Below are 22622 nucleotides of genomic sequence, written 5' to 3'. Positions count from 1 at the left end.
GAGATTTTAACAAGCTTCCAGCTATCTTTGGGACAGACTACATTCATTTTCCCAGTAAAATAAACATTTAACCACACAGTAAAATTCTGTACAAAAATAACAAATCTTATTTTGACTGCTATGCATGACATTCTAAAGAAAGGCTATTGCTTAGCCAGAAAATACTGTTTCCTGCTGTTCTGGCATTCAAGTTTCTGGCATAGCCCTTATACCAGTATTCTTTTGGATACAGAATATATGTTCCCATTTTCTTTCCTTTAAAAGCAGTGTCCTATTAACAGGGACACTTTCATCACACTCACAAAAGGAGCAGGCACCACCTTGTCTCCTCTGCTCTCAAACACAACAGCAGCTCTCAGTCCTTTTAAAGCATTTTAAGATCTTTTTGACTAGCCAACAATCTGTAAGTTTTAGAGCCAGCAGAAGTCTTCTGGTGGACACTTCTAGAAGTTCTCAAATTGTATACAAACACAGAGGCTGCAGCCTGGGTAAGCATTAGCACATCACAAAAATTACTATTGCTTTGTGTTCCATGAGGCTTTCATCCACAGGGAATTCTGTCCTCCTCAGAAACACAGCTGTAGAGCAAAGCCTTATTACTGCTGCAGGTGAGAAATGGCAGCATGTTAGTTCCCCTGTGGGAACCTGAGAAGTTTGTGTTCTGTCCTTCATCGCTGCTTTTAATTGGAGCTAGATAAGCTCCTTTTTAAAGGTGGCCTTTAGAAAACCAGTTCCACTAACCTGTATTAATTCACATTCCTCTGTCCTTTTGGCTCTTTTATTTTTTAATAATCACTTCTAGAGGTAAATTGTCATTTTTTACAATTGGCAGTTTGTCACTATGACTCACAAAAGTGCAAATGCATAAAAGGTGGTATTTTAAACCACATTTTATAATAAGACAGACATGGTCATATACTTTCACAGACTGAAGATTATAAAAGTTACTCGTGACATTGTTAAAGATATTGCTTTGGCTGCTTCTACAGTATAATATATTGACACTCATAGAAGTAGGGTCTTTTGCAATAGGACAAGGGATAATGGTTTTAAAGTGAAAGAGTGTAAATGTAGATTGGACATAAGGAAGAAAAATTTTACAATGAGGGTGGCGAAACACTGGCACAGGCTGTCCAGAGAGGGGGTGGATGATCCATCCCTGGAAATATTCAAGATCAGGTTGGATACAGCTCGGAGTAACCTGATCTAGTCGAAGATGTCCCTGCTCTTTGCTGAGGGGCTTGATTACACAACTTTTAAAGGTCCCTTCCAACCCAAATAATTCTATGACTCTATAAAAGAAACCAAACTTGCTCTAAAACTGGGACACTTCTATTTCAATGATTTTTAAATTTCCTCAAATCCCCCTGAAGAACTAAAAACTGTAACTGGTAAGACCTAATTTCTGCTCTAACATATCATAGAAATATTTGTTATTTACTGATTGCTTCTGCCCACCATCCCACTCCTCCCCCCACTGAAAAAAAGCTTCATTGGTAGTTTGCTGATTCTCCCTCTGCACATTCATCAATAAAAAGAAGACTATAGCTTTCTGAATTATTCAGTGCAACACTAAACCAATAGAAGTGGAACATGCCAGCTCATACAAAACTACTGTAATTTTAACCACTGTTTTAAAATCATAATTTTGAATTATTTCTCATCAAATCTTGCTGAAGTATGCTGAAGAAAAATTTGAATTCAGTCTCTTTACTTGAGGCTTTCCGTGGCCCTAGGGAATGGAATAGACAAATACACGAAATGACTACAAAAAATCAAGCGAGTGAGTTAGGGAGCTCACTTTCTTGGTGAGAAAACCTAACTGTTGGATCAACTAATTACTCACCCATTACTTACTGGAAGAAATTAATCCCTAATGAGGCCAATAATTTAGCAAATTACTCCCGTATTTTTAACTTCCCATTTGGCAGCCAGACTATTGAAAATATTTTGGTTAAGTGGCTTGACAGACTTTCCAAGTGACAGTCAAAATTTCTAGAGCAACACCTTTAAAGTAACTTCTCTAACCATTCTAACAATTATAGGGCAAAAAAATCCATAAAAAAAAATTAAGATATCATTGAAGTAAATAACAAAAATCTCACAAAATTCAGAAGATTCAGCCTTTTACCTAAATAAGGTCAGTGCTTTGGGGTCCCTGTTATGACACCTGAAAAATGGACATTATATGTAAAAGTTACAAACACGGGGGGGGAAAAACAGAACACCCACTTCTGTGGGGCTGTGGGATGATGCAGAAATGTTTTTATACCCTCTAGTTTATCCTAATTAATTACTGATTCTCAATATTGCTCAGAGGAATCCTATCATCTGAGCTTTTGCATGTATTTTCTCATCTTTTTCACAGGAAAAAAAGAAACACATGCTTCAGTGACTTTTGTCCTGGTAGGTAGATATTTTGTCATTCTTGGACACTTGGTTTTGTTCTGGGTGAGGAGTTGTTGGGAATGTTTACATTAATAATCAAATATTTGCACAAACACTTGCCAGTTACAGCAACCTTTGGTCACAGCCCAATTCCTTATTTTTTTATAAATGTTTCTTTTGATTGTACAATACCAGAGGGGTAGGGGTGGTATTTTCTTTTACAATCATTTTGCAAAATAGTCCAAAGAGACCATTTGTGTGAAAGAAGAACTCAAATGAATTAGCCAAGTTCCTCTCCCACTTTCTATATCTTTTGTTTTCAGGAATTTTCAGTGATGAGTACAATAGAAAAACATAACACACTAAAACCAGAATGGAAATTTTCTTCCCCTTTCACAAATCCCAAGGGCATCTTTTATGCAAAAATAAGATCCTGAACATGACAGTACACTTTACTCCTATACAGAGAGCATCTTTGATTCATATCTTCTTTGGCAAAGAGCCTAAGCAAAATATACTTACACAATGCACAAACAGTTAGGGGTTTTCCTATTTCTCTAGGGTTTTCCCCATTTGTGGTATTACTCAACTCTAGCTAGAGGTTATCTGAACAGACACCACCAACGTGCAGTATTCTGAATAGAAGGTGTGGTGCCAATTTTTTAGCTAGCACAGCAACTTCTCCTCAATCTAAGCCAATTGTAATATCCCATTGTTTTGCCTAACAACTGTAGAGAAGAAAGTGAGATCAGCGGAGGAAGACTTGGATTAGGGGGCACAGAGAGTGTTTTCATGAATTAATATTACCAAGGAAATGGAAAAAATATCAGATCTGCTTCCCATCTCCTCTCATATCTCCAGGCACTGAATCAAGTGCAGAATTGTGGAAATTCTTCCCTGGATGCTTTGTCACGCAGGAAAGAATCTGAGAAAAACTTGTTTTCATAGTCTACCTGTTAGCTCTGTTGTACGGCAGCCCTTCCACAACTCTATGCCTGAAAATGACTTAAAATGTATTATTTAATTGGGACTAGGTTGTCAGACACTTAACATTCATTCATTAAGGTACCTACATTAAAGTCAGTGAATGTAGGTGAAGTTTTCCACCCTTTTAAGAGATCCTCAGTGGCAAAGCTATTACCTACATTTTTGCTTTAGGTTCAGCTGTCAGAGAGGACAGAGAGAAGGCAACATGACCATATTCTGATGTTTCCATCTATTCCAACAATTTCTTTTCTTTGACCACCATTAAAAGCAAGAATGTATGCATTCTTACAACACAGGAAAAGAGTGGTTTTGCAATAACTGATGCTCAAATTGTAGCCAAAAGGCTGATAAAGATGATTAATTTAATCACGTAATTTTCTGAATTTCAATTGAGAGGATATGCTCTGCACAAATCCATCTTATTCTGCACACAAATAGGAAGGATGTCTCAGATCACTGAGTCTAGTCCCCGATAACCACAGATACCGTATCATCCAATCCCTTTCAAAAACTGGAGAAGTGTTATTCTAAAATCAGTCAGGCTTTCATGTGCACTGCTCTGATAGCCAAGGCTATTCCAGAAGCCCTGCTGTCTGCCAGCACCAAATCTTTTAATTTCTAACATGAACACAACAATGGTTAGCTTGTATTGACTTCTGATCGTACTCATTATCTTTTCACTTAAATAGATGCTTTCCACCCTGGAATTTACTTTTCACTTATCTACAACCAGTAATAAACCTTTTCTCTACCTTTTCTGAGACTGTAAAAGTCAAACTCTTTTATTCTAATCAACCATGCTTTCCTTCTTACCATCACCCTTCTCAGCAGCTATTTCTGCTTTAAAGTATCTCTCCAAATGGAGTGACCAGAACCACACACAGTTCTGAAGAGAAAAGGGTTTATTGGTGCCTCTTAAAGCTGTAATAACCTTTGTCTCAGGTGGGAGCACCCCAAACGTGCCATATCAGTACTTATCCTTTAACAGAGAGGGAGCTACTGTGTGTATAATCAATCAAGAGCAGCTTTCTTTTCCCAATTCAGTTCAGGGAGGGAAGGGCCTACAGAATCTGGGCCATTAGAGTCTTCAACGATTTCTCATAGCCTTTAGTGAAAAACCTGACAATGAAAATGTGATCTCAATCACCTCCATAAAGAAAAGGTCTTTGAGCAGTGGACAGCCACAGCCAAAAGTTATATGGATCTACACCTTTTCAGAACTTGGGATGGAAACAGAGAGGATTCAGAGCTGTATCATAAGCTCCACAGACTATAAACGAATTCCTTTCATAGATACATTCAGCCCCATAAACTATCTAGAGAGAACTTCACAAAGGGAAATGACTGAGTATATTTTAGCTTTTTCCAGAGCTATTTTCACAGGGAAGGACTTAATGGCTTCGCACTTTACACATCATTGATGCTAGTGGGGATTGGAACTTTTCTCATTGTATTCTTAGAAAGCTCACAGCTGTCTTTATCTCACCAAATGTAAGAAGAATTCTTGCAGTAAAAGAAAATTTTAGAATTTTCAGATACAGAGTTCTTTACAGTAGAAGAAAGCACAGTGATTCCTGTCCCACTAAATTATGGTCAAGTATTTATACATAAAAAAAAACATGTTACTGGGTGAAAAGAAAAACTAATAGATCTCCAGAACACACTTGGCAATTGAATAAAACTGTGGTTATATTTACAGAAAACCAGAGGAATTGCAATGATTAATACACATAACATAAAAATTTAGAACTGTTAAAAATTCATAGTACTGCTAATACAGTGCCCTCAAAAGACCTTTTCTCAAAAGAAGCATCTGTATTAGTTTTGACATCATGTGCAATTACTCTCATTGCCAAGGTGAAACTATCTTACTAATGATACTTTTCTATTTTTGGCAAACCACAAGGTTTTTCTTCAACTTTTGCTGGCAATGTGTGATCAGATGTATGTGAGCAGCATGCAGTGGGACTAGCTAAACAGTCATAGATGGAAACGTTTGGACTGTTACCCATGCAGAAAGGAAATGGCACCTGAACTTATGGCAAAGCATTATTTTGAACTACTTTGAACTACTGCTTCTACAAAAGCACCTGAATGTTGCTAGATTTTTTTACAAAATGATAAAAGGAAAACATCTGAGTCATGCCTACACATTATCCAGCTCTAAGATTTTCTCTGTGTGTTCCAAGCTGAACAAAACCCATCCCATCACATTAGTACAGTGCTGAACCTGAGAGGATAATTACTAGTGAGAAGTGGGATATCAACCTCAGGCTCAGTACAGTGCTAACGAGGTCACGCACTTTTTGGATGAGAGCTGGCTTGTGTGCAGCAGAGCAAGGTAATATCTGTCTGTGTTCCAGTCAGTATGTATTTCCTCCTGCACTGTATCGCTGCAGAGGAGTCCTGTTCCTGTGTTTTGACTGCATTGCCCATTATGTTATCAGGACTGCATGTGGCATATAACATCTTCTGGCCATTGCAGTGGCTGCATGGCTGGATCCCTTCTAAAGAGCAGTATTGCTTTGAAGCTTTTCAACTGCAAAGAATATTCCCCCTTCCACTCTTTTTAAATTAATTTTATTTTATAATAATGTGATACAAAAAGGACCTACATATAAACCACTTGATTTTAAATTTATTGGACCAAAGGGAGCTATGACAGTCTCAACTAAAAGCTGCCTGTTCTATTGTATGCTTCAGCTCCAGGACTAGAAGCAGAATTTGCTTGAAGCTACTGCATGCACTAACGTCTTTCTTTTAGAAATAAAAAGAACCAAACAGAAAAAAAACCGCAACCAAAATTTGTCAATCCTTTTTGATGTCATGTTTCCTAAAATATTAATACAAGTTGTTAAAAAACATGGTAGTGTACAATAGACACAGTAAAATTAAAATGTACTTTAAATGCCATACCCTCAGCTGGTATAAATCAGCACCATTTCATACACAGAGTGTCAAAAATTTCAGATCACTCAGCTGCTTGAAAGGAGAACTAATCTGCCAAATCAGCACTTCTAATCTAACAATGAGACATGGACACTCTGACACAGCATTAATTGTTTCAATGACTGACTGGAGATCTCATACAGGGGATGACAAAATGAAATCAAAGAAATTTAGGGTGAAAGGGGTCTCTGGAGGTAGCCAAGTCCAGCCTCCTGCTAGAATCAGTACTAACACCAACATCAGATCAAGTCAGCCATTATTTTGGCTGTTTCTTGAAAAACTGGAGGATGCAGATTCCACAAGCTCTCAAGACAACCATGAATATCCCATGCTTTGAAGTTAGGATGGAATGATGATCTTTATAGCACAGAAGAGGCTACAGGAAAAACTATCCCTCAACAACACTGACAGCACTGAGACTTGCAGTCTCAGAAGTGACTGGAATCAGTGGGCAGCAAGATTGCCACAGAAAAGAAAAAAAGAGGGGGGGGGGGAAGGGCAAGAATTTAAGTGAAGATTATGAGAAGAGACCCTCCAGCACAGAACTGCTCCTTTGCTGCTGAAGGCAGTGGTTATTTCTTTTGGAAATGTATATTTTTATTTTGAAGATGTTTTTCTATTCCAGTTACTGTCTTCTCATATGACCTAACACTGTTGCTCAGCAAAAAGAGGAAATACATTGCAGGCCTGGTTTTCCAGCTCTCTGGCATACACAAAAAAGTCCTCACTGTTTTGCTCTAGGCAAGTATTCTTTTTATAAATGTTTAGAGTCAGTCCCAGGAGCAGAACAGTGTTCAGCTTTACACATGACATTTATAAATGAAAAATGCCATGCTGCTCACATTCAGAAATTATGGAAGACACTTTCCACTGATTTGAATGAACTTTTAATCAGATGCAAATGGGGATAAATTTTTTTGCCTATTGTGGTGGGTTCACCCTGGTGAGACACCAGGTGTCCACCAAAGGTCCTCTGTCACTGCCCTCCACAACTAGACAGGGGAGAGAAAATATAACAAAAGGCTCCTGGGTTGAGACAAGAAGAGATCACTCAGCAGTTACCATCATGGGCAAAACAGAGTCAGATTGGGGAAATTAGTTTCATTTATTGCCAATTAAAATCTAAGATAATGAGAAAATAGAAACCAAATCTTAAAACACCTTCCCCCTCTCCTCCTTTCTCCATGGGCCCAACTTCACTCCCAGTTTGTCTACCTACTTCCCCTCAGTAGTACAGGACAGCAAGGAATGGAGGCTGTGGTCAGTTCATCATACGTTGTCTCTTCTGCTCCTTCCTCCTCAGAGGGAGGACTCTTCATACTCTTCCTCCTTCCCCTGCTCCAGAATGGGGTCTCTCATACAGGAGACAAAACTCCATGAACTTCTCCAAGGTGAGTCCTTCCCACAGGCTGCAGTTTTTCCTTAACTGTTCCAGTGTGGGTCCCTTTTTTTAAGGGAGTCAGTTTCTCAGGAACAAACTGCTCTAGTGTGGGTCCCCCAGAGGGTCACAAGTCCTGCCAGCAAACCTGCTCCAGCAGGGGCTCCTCTGTCTATGGGTCCATGGGTCGTGCCAGGAGCCTGCCCCAGAACAAAATTCCCACAGGGTCCCAACTTCCTTCAGGCATCCACCTGCTTCATCAGGTGACAACAGAAATCTATTATTTCAGAGGCACTATTAATGATCCTTGTGGGTCCCTTCCAATTCAGTATATTCTGTGATCACTGATGGTCTTGACCTTGGCCAGTGGTGGGTCTGGCAGCTTCTCACAGAAGCTATCCCCCACCCCTGCTACCAAAACTTTGCAAACCCATCACACCTATACAAACTTCAGCTTTGCCATAAGAAAAGGGTCACACAGTTTCCAGGTAAGGAAATTTCTCTGTGAGGATTTTGCATTTTTACTGGTAGTGAAATAAAGCCAAAGTTTGCAGCCATTTTCAAAATTATTAAGTCAGCCAAATCTAAAAAAGAACTTAGGTACCTGGAACATAATTTAAGCAAACTGTGGTAATCTCAGCCGAGTACCATGATCTACAATAACCATCCAATTGCTACCCAACACTAGAGGCACCTAAGCTTATTAGATACCTCCCTTTCTGAACTCAAAGATCCCTGGATGCAAGTAGAACCAGAAACTGGAACTGTGGAAGAGTGGCTCTCAGTAGCTGCTCTCCAGAGAGAACATCGAACTCCGGCTCATAATGCAGGTGCCTGGGCTCTAGAGAGTGGAGATCAGACTAACCCAATGCTTAACTTTTTCCCTTGTCTTAACTTGAGGCAGCACCATGCTGAGCATGCAGGTTTCTCATAGTGCCCTGACAAGTTGCTAATGTTTTCTCATGATCTCCACTGAATCTGTATTTAATAACCTGCAACCATAAGAATGAAGCAGCATCACAAAATGGGTGAGTGTTGCAGACACTATCCTGACATGCTGGGGGCGTAGGGACTTAAAAATGAACTTGCTAAGCCCAACTCTGCCAGCATGGATCACAAACTCATACTAAAATTTAGAATACCATAGCACACTTGACAATAATTTCTTATAACAATTTCAAGACTTCGGAGACCACATGTCAGGGTTGAGACTCCCTTCAAAGCAGGAGCACGTCTCTGGTTTTTGTAGCTCCCATTAAAATTATATTTTTCCCTCTTCTCCTTAAATAGAGGACAATTTCAATCTAAATAATCCTGGAACTACGCCTGATTATAGCTCTTCCTGATGAGAAATATTTTTAAATATTGACTTTGGTTTTATTCTATCCTTAGCTTGTTATGTTGTTGTGTAGGGGTGTAAGGCCATACAAATGATCCTGCAGGACATGCTAGAAGCCATGGAAGAGTGGTCTTAGATGGCAGTCCTGGGAGGCTACTGTATTCCTGCCTGGTGCCACAGTATCAGTTAAGGATCTGCTTCCACTAAACACAATGCTAAAGATGCCTGACTGGCTCTAATAGTGTTTCTTGAGTTACAGAAATATTCTAGCCACAGCAAACGAGGAAAATCTTAGTACATGAAGGTTTTTACAGCTATACTTAAATACATACTGCATCTACTTGAAAATTTTGGAGAGAGAGGATTATTTCTTAACTATTTGTACTTGCATTATTGTGTCTGAAAGTCTGGATCCTTCATCAGAAACCTTATACCAGAATCCCTGCATACATGCCTTTCCTCTCCTATCAAGAGCAACAAAAGCCAAAAACACCTTTCCCTGAAAGAATTAGCAGTGTGAATACATGAAAAATTAAAAAACGCTCAAAATTTGCTGAGTAGAAAAGCCCTACTGAAAATACCTATAGTGTGTATTCTAGGTGAAACATTTTCAGTTTGAGATAATTGACAGAGAAGCTAGTTATGACTAAATTTGGAAATTTTAAGGAGAAATAAGTAATACATAATACAAAACAAAAAATAATTACTTGAAAAGTCATTACATAATCTATTTCTCCAAATTTTTACTGTTAATAGTAATTTTGTGGGGGGAAAGGGGAACAAACTATGTAATAATCATATAGTTTGGTTTTATATAATGTATCTTCCTCGTACTGTAGTTGCTAAATTTAGCATAATCCTATTAAAGGAGGCAGAGGTCCAAGAGAAAGGCTTCCAAAGAGGCAGGATCCTACCAACTTTACAACAGCACCATTGTTTCACCTGACCCTCCTGATCATGCTTTTGTCCCTAGAAGCAGCAGTAATTCGTGGGCACAGCCTCAGCTTAATAAATCCATCAGTGTTCAGTAACTTCATTTTTGCTTCACACTATATCTCATTTTTAATGATAGCACTTAGTCACTGAAAATCACCTATGCCACACATTTGCCTAAAAAGCATATGTGCTTTTTGACCTCTAAGTGGAAGAGAAAATAAGCTACAAAGGCAGACTGAATGGTAACACAGGTGTGACCATGCACTAAAAATTATTCTATTGTATCATACATAAATAGAATATATTGAAAATGAGGGAGAAGAAAATCAAAAGAACGCATACCACTGACCAAAACTAATCATGAAGCATCACAATATAATGAGAATTATAAAAATAAATTTAAACCCCACAAACTATGACAAATTATAACATAAAGATATCAAAATTTGAAAAGTAATGGAGAAAATTCATTGCAGTTACAGAAGGATGAACAGCAGGTCAGAGATGAGGAAGTGGGGAAAAAGATTAAGGAAGTTCGCATATATAGGGATGAAAGGGAAAAACAAAACTGGAGACAGTGAAAAATCTTAACTGCAATAAATTCTATTTCCTCAGATTCTTTTTCCAAGAAAAGACAATGAATGCACATCTAGTACTGTACAGTGTTGTTTATGTGATTCACACTCTCTGAAAATATGCAGACAAGTAGAGGCAATTTCAAGACAGTCAGTTTTCCAGAAATGATTGAAATTTACCACACTTATTCAAAGCAACTATGTTGAAACACTTCCTTGCAAAAGAAAGACCTACAGGTAAGTTGCAAAGTAAAACTAAAACTCTCTTCATTTTTGCATAGACATCTCCTGAATGAGATTGCATGTCCCATACAGTTTTCATGGCAAGTCCCATATTTTGCATGTTGCAAGGACAGGACACACTATGAGCAAAACAGGGCTTTAGCTCTGCTGACTGTTACAAAGCAATATGTGAAATACGATTTGATAGACCATCTATAGATTCCACAAAAGAGAAAAGGATGAATGAATGAATGAAAGCAGAAGTATTTATCTTTGAAAAAACCTTAAGATGTCATCTACTCTACATTTCTCTCTTGGGAAGAATGACCTTTATCTGAGATGTATGTGAGCTATATTAAACATATCTGGGCTATATTTTCTTACTGTGTGCAGAGATCTGTATAAGTTCCACAGGCAATTTATTCCATTACTCAGCATCACTAGTTAGGGTGACTTTCCAGTTTACTCATGACCTCAGAAAATTCTGGCCCAGCAAATTCCTACGGTTGTGAATGCAGGGGTTGTGCTGGGATGCGTCTGTATCACATCTGAACATATGTGAATTTACTGGTTCTGAGATCATTCCTAGCCAAGTAGTTTAGAGCTGGTCTGGAACTTCCTCAGCAACACACTGCAGTTTTAGGCATATTTTCTCATTTGTTTTTTTAAGATGGCAAATAATGTTCTGATTTCCAAAAAATAGCCAAAAAAAGCTAACAAAATCAGACGGAAAAAAATGAAAAAAAAAAGTTTTAGAAGGAAATGTATTTTTCTGACAGTGTGAAAACTACTATGAAAAACATCTGTAAATGGGCAGGTATATGAAATCCTCTCGTGGATTGTACTGCATCTCAGCAAATATTAGCAGATAATATGTTTTATATTTTTATGTATCTCCTTCAGCCATAAGGTATATCAATGCAGACACAAAAAAGTCTGTGTTGAATCATCTTTCTATGGTGGGACTTTGCAATCTATCTCTCTCATTCACTCTAAGACAGGTCTTTAGTCTCTTTAGACATTTTCCATGTCTAAAATTAGTTTTTCAATCAGATTTTAGAGAACAACTGAATTATGTCACCTAGATTATCATGCTCATTTTTTAGAGGCTTGGGATCACTTTTAAAATATGAATTGCTTAATAATGAAAAAAGAATACCAGTGTATGTCAGCTGACTTAGTGGCCTATCACTGGTTTTGCAGTGCGTAGTATTCAGCAAGAATGGACTAATCCATGGCATAAAGATCCAGTAAAGAAACACTACATATTTCAATTATAAATAGCATGAACAAGCAGTAGCTATATCAAGAATTTGCTGCCAATAACTTTTATAATTACAGGGAAATCCTAGATTCGATTTAAGGTTTCCTTGTTTATCTACAGACTTTGGAAATATTGCTACGTACAGAGGCAGACAATACAAATACTATTTCCCAGTGTTCTGGGGAGTGTTTTTAGATGTAGTGGTCTTGATCTTTACCAGCTGTTCAAATTTGGCATAAGCCTGTTTCTTTGTGTACAGCCTGCAAACAATGTGGATTGTAAAAGGAGTAGAGTACAAACCCAATTTCAATTGCAGGCTGGGATTCCCCGATGCTTTTACAGGGAAACTTGGTTGATAACTGTGTTTGCTGTTGGGTGGGGCATGGAGACCATGCCCATATAATTTAACCTCTGAATACTAGAATATCACGCAATCTCTAAAGCCAAGTCATTAAAATATGGAAGGAGAAATAAATCATAATACATAATAAAAGCTTAGTTGTTCCTTTGCCGTCACTCAACCCACAACTGTATATTTTCATGCTGTTTAAATTTTCATATAATATTGGCATAAACATCCAATATTCTTTTGGTTTTTCCTTTCCCGTACTGAACAGATGTACAGTTTCTGGTACAGTAATGAAACCTGGATATTGCCTTATGAAAGGCAATGCAAGGGTGTCTTGCTGAATACTTACGGTAAACTAAGAATGTTCATAAACTTGTAATAAGATCCAAAATCCAAGCAGTTCGTTGCAAAGGTTTTTCAAGTCATATACCTCAAAATAGTTGTCACTATTTCCCTCTTAAGTACAACCAGTGCTTTACTTTGTTAAGGAGTACCCAAGGAGATCAAAACTGCTCACAAATATCCAATGGACGCAGCCACCTTAAAATCCAGTCTGCCAGTCGGACTCAACAGTTTCAGTTATTAAACCTGCTCAAAACCAAATCAATTGCTTTTCATCCCCCTATTGCTTTATGGAGAACCACACAGCCTCGAGTTTGTCTGCAGAAGAGAAATTTACTGTACAAACTTTTGGCAAAACTCCATAAAGAAAAAACTATTTTCTATAATACTTCTAACAATAGCAGCTACTGAAAACTTATCATAGTTTTAAAACTACAAGATCTAAATATCACATTAAGCAAATTGCTGGAAAAAAAGTCATCAATTCTCCACTTTGTGATCTCACATGCTATAGGAGAAATCAGTACACACATATTGCACACAAAGACAAATTGTAACCCCTGGTTAGTGGCCCTATAAAGATCACTGAGTTATAAATTATGGAGAAGACTGACTGCTTCCTTTTAAAAGGAATGTAGGAATGTGATTGAGCCCACAAAAAGTGGTCAGTTATGTAGGAAAACTGAAGTTACTTTCAAAGGAAAAGGAAGAAGTTTTCTCTAACAAGCTAGTCATGAGACTCTAAAGTTCATGTAGCTAAAATGCTTTGCACTAGATTGAAAATGCTATGCTGGCAGTAATTTATCCTGTTGAGATCATTATTGTTCCCACTGAGAAAACATTTTTGTCTTAAAAAGTCATTAACGCATTCAGTATTCTATTGAATACAACTAGCAGAAACAGCACATAGAGAACATGAACTGAATCCTGCCTCTATCACAAAAGATTGATTGATTGATTCCATTATGCTGGAAACAATATATTTCCTCTGTAAATAAAAAAAAAAACCCTTTCTCAATTATCTAACCTTCACTATTGGAAAAGGTGTAAGACAGATTCTTGAAGGCAAAGAAAGGCATCCACTCTGCCAAACCTCTGGGCTGTGTCTATATCTTAGGCAACTAGTGAATCAGTCTTTTTAACATACTTACCTAAGATATGACAAAGATACCCATTAAGGTCCCCAGTGATAAATCCTATCCGCTAGACTAAAACTCACCAAAAATGTTGATATTAATTTTTACATGCTGAGTCTGATAGTTCTACACTCTTTGGAGAGATAAATTAGAATGGAAAATCATTTTAAACTCTCATTGCGGAAGACCAAGGAGCATAAATTATTTAAAATACATGTGTATTTGCATTAATAAGTATAGTACATAAACATTCTTGAAAAGTGTTCAGATACATCTACAGATTAATCTCTTATAACTATATTTTATTATTCTAAAAACTTTATCTCAGTGGATAGAGACTGCAGAATTTGAATACAGGAATAATAACTATAATATAGGAATATTTAAATATAGGGAAGGGTTTTTTTACTCAATCTAGTATTTTATAAGCATCTTTATTCCTAGTGTTTTCCTAGGATACATGTATAAAATACAGAATAAATTGCTGTAACATGAACTAACTTAATATCTGGGTAGTACGACCACATTTAGACAATCTTTAGAACACCTCACTGCTTGCCCTAAACACTGATATCTTCAAGCAGATGATTGTACAGACAGCCAAATTCTTTCATGCCATCAGTTCCACTTCTCTGTACCAAGTACACAGTTATCAACCTCCACTTAGACTGAAAGTCAGATTCCCTATTATTTAATACTTTTTTTAAAAATTATCTTTCAGTTTACTCCATGCTTACAATTTCAGAATGCCAAGAGGAGCAGAATGTCTCCATACTGCCCCTTTGCGGGGATATTTGGAATTATACAAAATCCAAAGCTAGTAAAGAGATGGTGTGGTTCACACTCCACTTTCATGCACATGCAGAAGTCATTAAATTTAATAGTGAGGTCAATTCATCCCAAAAAATGAAAAACAGGTTGTTTTTTTTTCTCATGCTTAATTCATTTATTCACAGGAAAGTCAGTGTTTCATAATTAGCAATTTCTGAAACCTCCCATTCCTCCCTCCGCATCTTTTTGGCATCACTGCTGTTGTAAAAACCGACTGTGCAAAGTAATGAATATGAACAAAATATTTTTTTTTTCAAATACAAAATACAGATTTTAAAAGGTACTAAAAACAGCACTTGGAAATAATGAAAGATGCATTTTCTTAAACTCCCTCAATCATCTTTGCTGCTTTGGACACTTCATTCAGAATGACAGGAATATAAAGTGAATGTTCAGGACAGCTGAAGTATTTTCCATTTTTGCTTTCTTCCTTTTCCTACAATTATTTTGGCAGCACACAACTATCATATTAATTGATAGTGAATTGAAAAAAGTAAGAGATTACCTGAGAACATGAAAGTCCACATTCTTCAATCCTGGGAATAATGTGAGAATCAGCATTCCCAAACAGAATTATTAGAAGAATCTGAACATAAATACTGATCATCTTAAATTGAAACCTCAGAAGAAGCCTTCTACTCTGACAATTCTCCCTCTTGTGCCAAAACTTTAATATGAACTTTAGCCCCTCCCACAGCACCTCTGAGCTCCTCCCTCTAAAACTTTCCAAAGACAGAAAATTGCTAGTTGTGGGAAATATAAACCACGTTCAACTAATTTCTTATGTTCTGAAAATTAGGAAATGTGGACTTCTGACAATCACAGTAAAGCCCTCTTCCTTCTGGATCACATCAGCATTAGATCAGTTTTAACCAATTTCCTTTCTGTAAATTCTATATATAAATGGGAACTTTGTTTCTAGAGTGATGCATCAGGCAGGTTCACTGGGATTCAAATGCATTCTTATGCCTACTTATTTTCCTGGCTTTCTAATGCATTGAATAAAAAGAAAAACAGCTTTGCCAAAGCGAGTGGTTTTGGAAGGCTGGTTTCTTCTTTTTCCTCAGCAGGAAAAACAGATTCTTTTCCCACAGAAATCTGTGCCTTGAACTTATTTTACTTATTACCTAATTATATCAATAGAGGCATCTTGTTCAATAGCCAATCTTGAGCTTTTGGATTTTCAAGGCTCTCAAAAAGTATGCACGTTTTTACAAAGAAGCTCAACACCACCAGCTCTGAAAGCAATGTAGGAGTGAGTCACAACACCTCAACACCTGCTAGCATAACAAAATTCCCAAGAATGTCCCTCTGGTTGCTACAATTCATAGTCCCACTACAAGGAACAAGTACTCCAAAAACACACTCTCAGGTTCATACAGACTATGTTACACCCAAGGCGAATAGGGAGTCATTCCTCCATAGAGAGAGCTTGCCCACAGCTGAGAGATATCTCTCAATAGGACAGTGCCAGAACCCAGCTAATCAGTGCTCTTGCAAAATCTTTTATATCCATTACGGTAGGGAACATACAATTAACACCATCTGCTAGGATCTGGCTTTACTAATACTTTTTTTAATAACACATAAAATACAATGTCTACTCTGTCAATGTATTACTACACTTGTATTTGAGATACTCATGTGAGTCCACTTTGTCAATTTTCCAATAAGGCTTTATTTTTTGAAGATAAGCAGTATCAATCACAGTACTGAACAAAATGTAATTTAACTATTTTGGTTAAAAAATAACAATTAAATTTTGTCATCCTGTAGAAGCCTGGACAGCAAGAAGTTAATGTGTTGCTATGCCTCAAACATTGATGACCACTCAAGAAGGCAAGTTAAAACAGGATGTGTCTGGAAAGGGGGGCCATGTGTAGGTAGGGCAGCACCCTCCTGGTGCCCACTTCCCTGTTCTGGCGACCACACAACGTAAAGGACAGCACAAGCAAAGAGGTGAGGTCAAGAAGTGGCCTGAACTGTTAACTGAGGCTCAATCCAGTAGAGGGGGATCAAGACCACGAAAAGACCCTCAAAGCCTCCTGACCCATTACCAGAAAGGTCCAGAAAAACTTTGACCACGGGCATCTATGAATCTTGGGTGCTCTCTTCTGTGTAGAAGTGGGACATGACACATCTACACAGAAAAATACACCAAATGAAATATCTGCCCAGTCCACTCTCCTGTGACTAAAAGGATCAGTAACGGATGTTAGGAAAAATAAGTTAAATATCCTATTTCTCTGGATTATTTTAACCTATATGCTGCCAAGTTCCATTACCTGGACCTTATGGATTTACTGAACTGAATGGCATGTGCACATCACTTGTTTTAATACCTGTTTCTAGAACCTTCTAACATGAATTTTGGTTTTCAAAAACTTCTTGAGGCAATGAGTTATACTATGTTTATTTGTTTTGTTTTGATTTCAAAACTGCTTCCAAATAGTTCAGTCAGGTTCTTGCTTAAAAATAACATGGAATAACCATTGTCATCTCACCTTTGCCAAAATGGTCACACTTGTATTGTTTTCCAGCATACCTCCCCTATTTTTCCTAAGATAAATAATATACCTCTTCATTTTTATTATACCCTTTTGTAAGATAGAGGTCCTGCACACAATATTCAGGAGTGAGCAGGTCAAGGATTCTCTAACAAATACCATTTTGTCTCTCCTTATCGCATCATTTGCCAGTAAGTCTATGCAAAGCAAGTAAGTTCAGCACACACCACAGCTGGTAGCTTTGAAACTTCAATTTCAATTGCAGTTTATGGGAAACCCTGTAAGATATTGTTTGATTATAGTTTCATATATTAGTCTTATTCTTTTGGATTATGTGTTTTAAAATGAAAAGTGAGACAATTCCTCCAACTCACCCTTCAGTATGTTTCCCTGTAATGAACTCCACTGCAAGCACACACTTCAGTTTTTACTGTGCTTTTGGATTCCTTGAGCAAAAGGTGTCCTTTCATATCTCCATTACTAGTCAGCTCCACAGACTTTTTGGAAGGCTTCCTTCTTGTCTTGGGTTAAAAATGGATGGTATTGACCTTTCTCAAAAATATTGTGTTGGGACCTGCAAAAAATGTTTTCTTACAGGTGCCATTTTGGGGGATATTGTATATATGTATAGTTCTGAGTTTTCCCTACACTAAAGCAGCTCCTTGTGCCTGGAAAGCTTCTACCCTCTCAACTGCCCCTTTTAATTTTGTTTTGGGGACTTATTCATTTTACATAGTTCCTTTCTTGCTTACATATTAGCACAGCACTTTTTTTTTTTGATGTTCAACTTGTGTCACTACTGAAGTGCAACTTTCTGAGCTGCTGCTTGGAAAGGGACCAAAAGTTCTATCTCTTCCTATGGGGTCTGTGATTATTTGCTCCAAGCAACAGTCATTTGCAGTGTATACAGATTTAGTTTTTGCATCACCCTGAGATAACACTCTTCCAGTTTCCACAAAAATGACTGATGTCACTCACTTAGGAAATTTTATTCTCTTACTGTTTCTGGTATTTCTTAGCACTCCTCTGTCACCTTTGAACAAAGTCATTGGGTAGCACTGCTCTAACAATATACTCCTCCTATGCAGGAACAGTGTTTCAGTCAATGTTTCTGTGTGGACTGAAGGGGTCATTAAGTTCAGCAGGCAACAACTTTATTGTTATTTACTTGACAGTAACCTCTTTTTAAAATCACGTCTAAACTACTTTACTGTTCCTATATAATTTGTATCCTATAATTACCATGACACCATGTACACTCATTGTTTTTATTATATCAGATTTTGGAATGCCCATTAGGCTAAGATTCTCACTAAAAGCTGGGCAGCGTAACAGACCCATGCCAGGTGTCTTGAAAACTATCATTTATGGAAAAGCATCGGTGGAAAATTATGGAAATTTTGGAAAAGCATGTGATACTTACAGGGGCACTAGCTCTTAGGTTTCCTGCTCAAATCAGACTCTAATTCTTGTTCATAATTCTTAAAAGTAATTTCTTGATAACAGGTTCTTTTATTCCTTGTTCCTCACTACACCTTACCTATATTTTAATCAACATTTGTCTTGTGTTTGATGTTTTTATTACTTCATCCCCTGAAGAACAGATGATAGCAAAAAATATACTGTTCTGCTTCTACCAACATTCCCTATATCTTCAGAAAACAGACTCTTAAAGAAAACCTTAATAAGAAGGGCCTCCTTTTGCACTTGGGTAACATGGACATTTTGTCCTCTAAAGCTTTATTAGAGCACTGATTAGGGACATGGAAAAGCCAGAATCTAAACATTTCACAGTCAAAGAAGGTTTGAGTCCAATTCTTGCGCATTTCAGGATGGTAGTCTGGCTGCTCAGGCTCTTTTTAATAAAATGCAAAGGTAGACTCTAGAGTACAGAGCAAAATCCAGCATTTTCCATTCTCCATTTTCATTTGGATCAAGCTTGATCTCTCCAGCTGTCTTTGGAGCACAATAGCCACATCCACCCTATATTTTGCAAGAGGATTCTGTGGTGTATCACTACATACTTTCAAGTCTCACCAACACAGGCACACATATCATGACAGCTGTCTTGAGATGAAGGGTCATGGCCAGTACAGTCCCATAGTTATTCTTTTAACTTCATGTGCAGTTGTATTGCCTGCACCAGACAACAGACATCTTGCCTCAGGGCCACTCACATCAACCACAGGACAGCTGTTTATAGCTTAACAGCTTCCTGTCATGTCAGACATGTTCTGGAGTGGACCAGTGGGGGGTGCCACTGTCATCACAACAAAATATTCACAATGATTCAGAACTACTTGAGAACTGTACTTTCCCAGGAGTGTGCCTACATCTCCTGTGCAGAGTGAGCCTGTACAGCAAGTACTCAGGGCAGGGTACCAGCAGGGCACATAAGTCCCATAGAGCTGCAAGGCAGGTTGGTGAAACAGGAGCTACCCAGTGCTTCTGTATTCAACATGTTACTGATTCATTGTCTAAAGGCAATTGCTACTGATTTCATCTACGTGATTCAAGGGGACTCTCATTCTCTTTCCCCAACCCATCCTTCTCCTTCAAGAGTGACAAGTATTTAGTAATGATGGTAAATATCACAGTAGGTAACACCTTAGGAGCACTGCCTACAACCTGGGTACAACCCACAGACGTAAAGACTTTATTTTCCTAAGATTAGAATCATACAATCATAGAATGGTTTGGGCTGGACAGGAATTTTAAAGACCATCTAGTTCCAAATTAGGTTACTGAAAGTCCTGGGCATTAATTTTAAAAAAAAAAGTATTTTAAAAATATTAAAGAATAATATTTTAGACCAGTATAAAAATGTTATTTAAATTATTAAAGAAAAAACTACAAACTTGAGTGTTCAAAAAAAATCCTCTTAAAGCAAAAAAGAGTAAAATACAATAAAAATAAAGCATATTCATAATTTTCCAGCCTTTTTGTAGACAATCTATATACTTTTATGAACTTAAAACTCAGAGAAACTGGAGTTATTAGCAAATGTGGGGGATTTGCAATTAAAAATAAAACAATTATTAAATCTATTTACCTTAATTGTCTTTCTAAAAACCTTACTAAATTGTATTTGTCTGCTTTTGGGGTAGAAAGTAGTTCTTGTGCATTTCTATGCTTTAGCCCTATAGAATAAAAAAAGCAAAAGTGACAATTCAAGCAGCAATAAGCAAAAGCAGTATTGAAATTTTTTCATTCATCTCTGTGCTAAAGACTACATCTATTTATTCGGTTTTACTACTTACATTACTACTGATGTACTGGAAGGCTTAGAGATCTGGAATTTTTCAGATTTGATACAGAACATTTTTACCTGAGGTTGCTGACTATTGTTAGGTAGGGAAGAATATAAACCCTATGATTATTTACTTTTAGAAGATTTTGCTTTGTTTATATTGTCTAAAAAAAATTACATTTCTCAAATTCAGATGTTTTGTTATCATCATGTATTCCCGCACCTATATAATAACATTAACAACATTAGTATACAAATAAAGCAACATTTCAAAAATACAATACAACATCCCAAGTTTACCCCAACGTTACCATAAACTAACATTTTTTCCTAATGCAGATGAAAATTAGATTGCCTAGAAATAGGAAAGCATTTAAAGGCAAGTTCTTCAGAACCAATTTCCCTAATATGAACTGCAATGCATATAATTTACCTTTCTTTTTCACCAGACCAAAGCTGAAAGTGCAACTAAGTACTTGAAATACTTTGTTCCTTTTATTTTAGAAATATAAAAACATTAATTTTATCTGACTTGGTTTTCTGTTATGGAGAAAATATTTTTCAATCGTGGTTGCTTAAAGGAATAATGCTAATGAGAAAATTAGAATCCATCCTTACCTAGAAGTGTATTTGGGATTCACATCATCAAGAAGAGCACAGGCTGAAGTCTCTTGTCCTGCTGACTTGTTCTTAAATGAGTGAAGATCTCACCTGCTAATAAGTCTTGGTGGCACAAAGTAAGATTGAAATACTAAACCCTCCTCAGTGCAAGCAAGCACAAGTGACAATAAACAGACTCAGTTGCCTCTGTGGAGAACAATCTTGTTTCCAGCTGTATGAAAAGCTCTCAATTTTCCACTTTAAATTAAAACCAACTCAGTATGCTACTAATTGAAAATGCATTACCGAAACCCTCTGCATTATTTACCATAAGGTCTACTTCATTCTCATGATAATAACTCGATCTTTCTTTTGCTTTGGTTTGTTCAGCAGGCAGGAGATTCTCTCATACTCCATGACATGTCCATGAGTACAATTATGGTTCGTCTTTAAAGTCCTAGTGCGTCATTATTAGGACAGAATGGATTTTAGAAAGAAATAGATATTCTGTGATTAGATACTTGATCTATGGATCATATTATAAATAGAATAGATATCAAAGTATTGAGTCATGATAAACACAAAAAATGAAAGCTCACACCCCAGAGATGCCGCATATGGGGACATCAATAGTTTCTAGAACAGAAAGAACTCCTTAACCATCTGGAAGGTTTGACATGAAAATTCCTCCTCAAAGCTGAGGTCATCAAAATTTCAGCTGAGGTCATCATGGTAGGATTTCAGATTTTACCCTGTATTAACATCAGGACCATGAAGAAATAAAAATGAATCAGAAAAAAGGAAGCTGCTTCTCACCAGGTTCTCCTTCTTTCTAGGAAAAGTCTTTCCTTGAAAAGCATGGACCAGCAATTACAGTGATATGAGGAAGTCTGGAAAGACAAGCAGAGTGGCAACTATCAGGAAAGTGATGCTATGTATCCCTCAAAGAGTGGGAAGTCTAGGATAGGATTTGAAAATGTAAGCAGCAACAACGCTGGCTGAAGATAACAGCCTATCTGTTGCCCTGTACTGATGCATCTCAACCCTTCAGTTGAACTGAGGGTATGAAGAAATGTTGTAAACTGAGTAAAAAAGCCAATGCAGCTTTAAAACTCCCCCAGAACAAAGAATTATTTTGCATGATTTGAGTGATTTGGAGTTTTTTTAGGCAGATGAGTTTGAAGCACCACGAATGTCCTGGTGGAACTCAGTGTAATAGCAGACAGTATGGAATAGGTTGAAGTTTTAATGCTATCTTTTTCCTTCCCATTTTGATCTTGACTTCAGTGTTTATATAATGCAGGTAAAATCACTCTGATTTTATGTAACTTCTTATATAAGTCAGATGTTGGAAAGAACACAAAATAAATACAAAAATGTCAAGATGAGTCATATTGAAATAAATCATACTCTTTCCATAAACTTCAATGGAAATGGGCAAATGAGCAGCAGAACATAATGAATAATTTAAACCAGAACTTCTGGCAAAGAGTACATATCCTCAGAACTGAGCCTGAGTGAGGCAAGGCCTCTGTCCAGAAAAACAAGCCCCAAAGTAGTTATTAATCC

The 22622-nt window shown here is 37.2% G+C and overlaps 1 protein-coding gene across 1 annotated transcript in view; it reads right to left on the bottom strand.

Moving 5' to 3' along the window:
- Window positions 1–15303, bottom strand: part of IL17REL (interleukin 17 receptor E like) — a 39224-nt gene extending 23921 nt beyond the window's left edge. Inside the window, exon 1 of the mRNA XM_027741863.2 lies at window positions 15202–15303. Within this exon, the coding sequence (XP_027597664.1) occupies window positions 15202–15303 (102 nt within the window). The remainder of the gene's footprint in view (window positions 1–15201) is intronic.
- Window positions 15304–22622: the final 7319 nt, after the last annotated feature.

This window comes from Pipra filicauda, unplaced genomic scaffold (assembly GCF_003945595.2).
Source record: "Pipra filicauda isolate LSUMZ 115617 unplaced genomic scaffold, ASM394559v2 scaffold681_size158758_pilon, whole genome shotgun sequence".
In the NCBI taxonomy this organism is placed as follows: domain Eukaryota; kingdom Metazoa; phylum Chordata; class Aves; order Passeriformes; family Pipridae; genus Pipra; species Pipra filicauda.
This window is presented reverse-complemented; position numbering and strand designations above follow the sequence as displayed.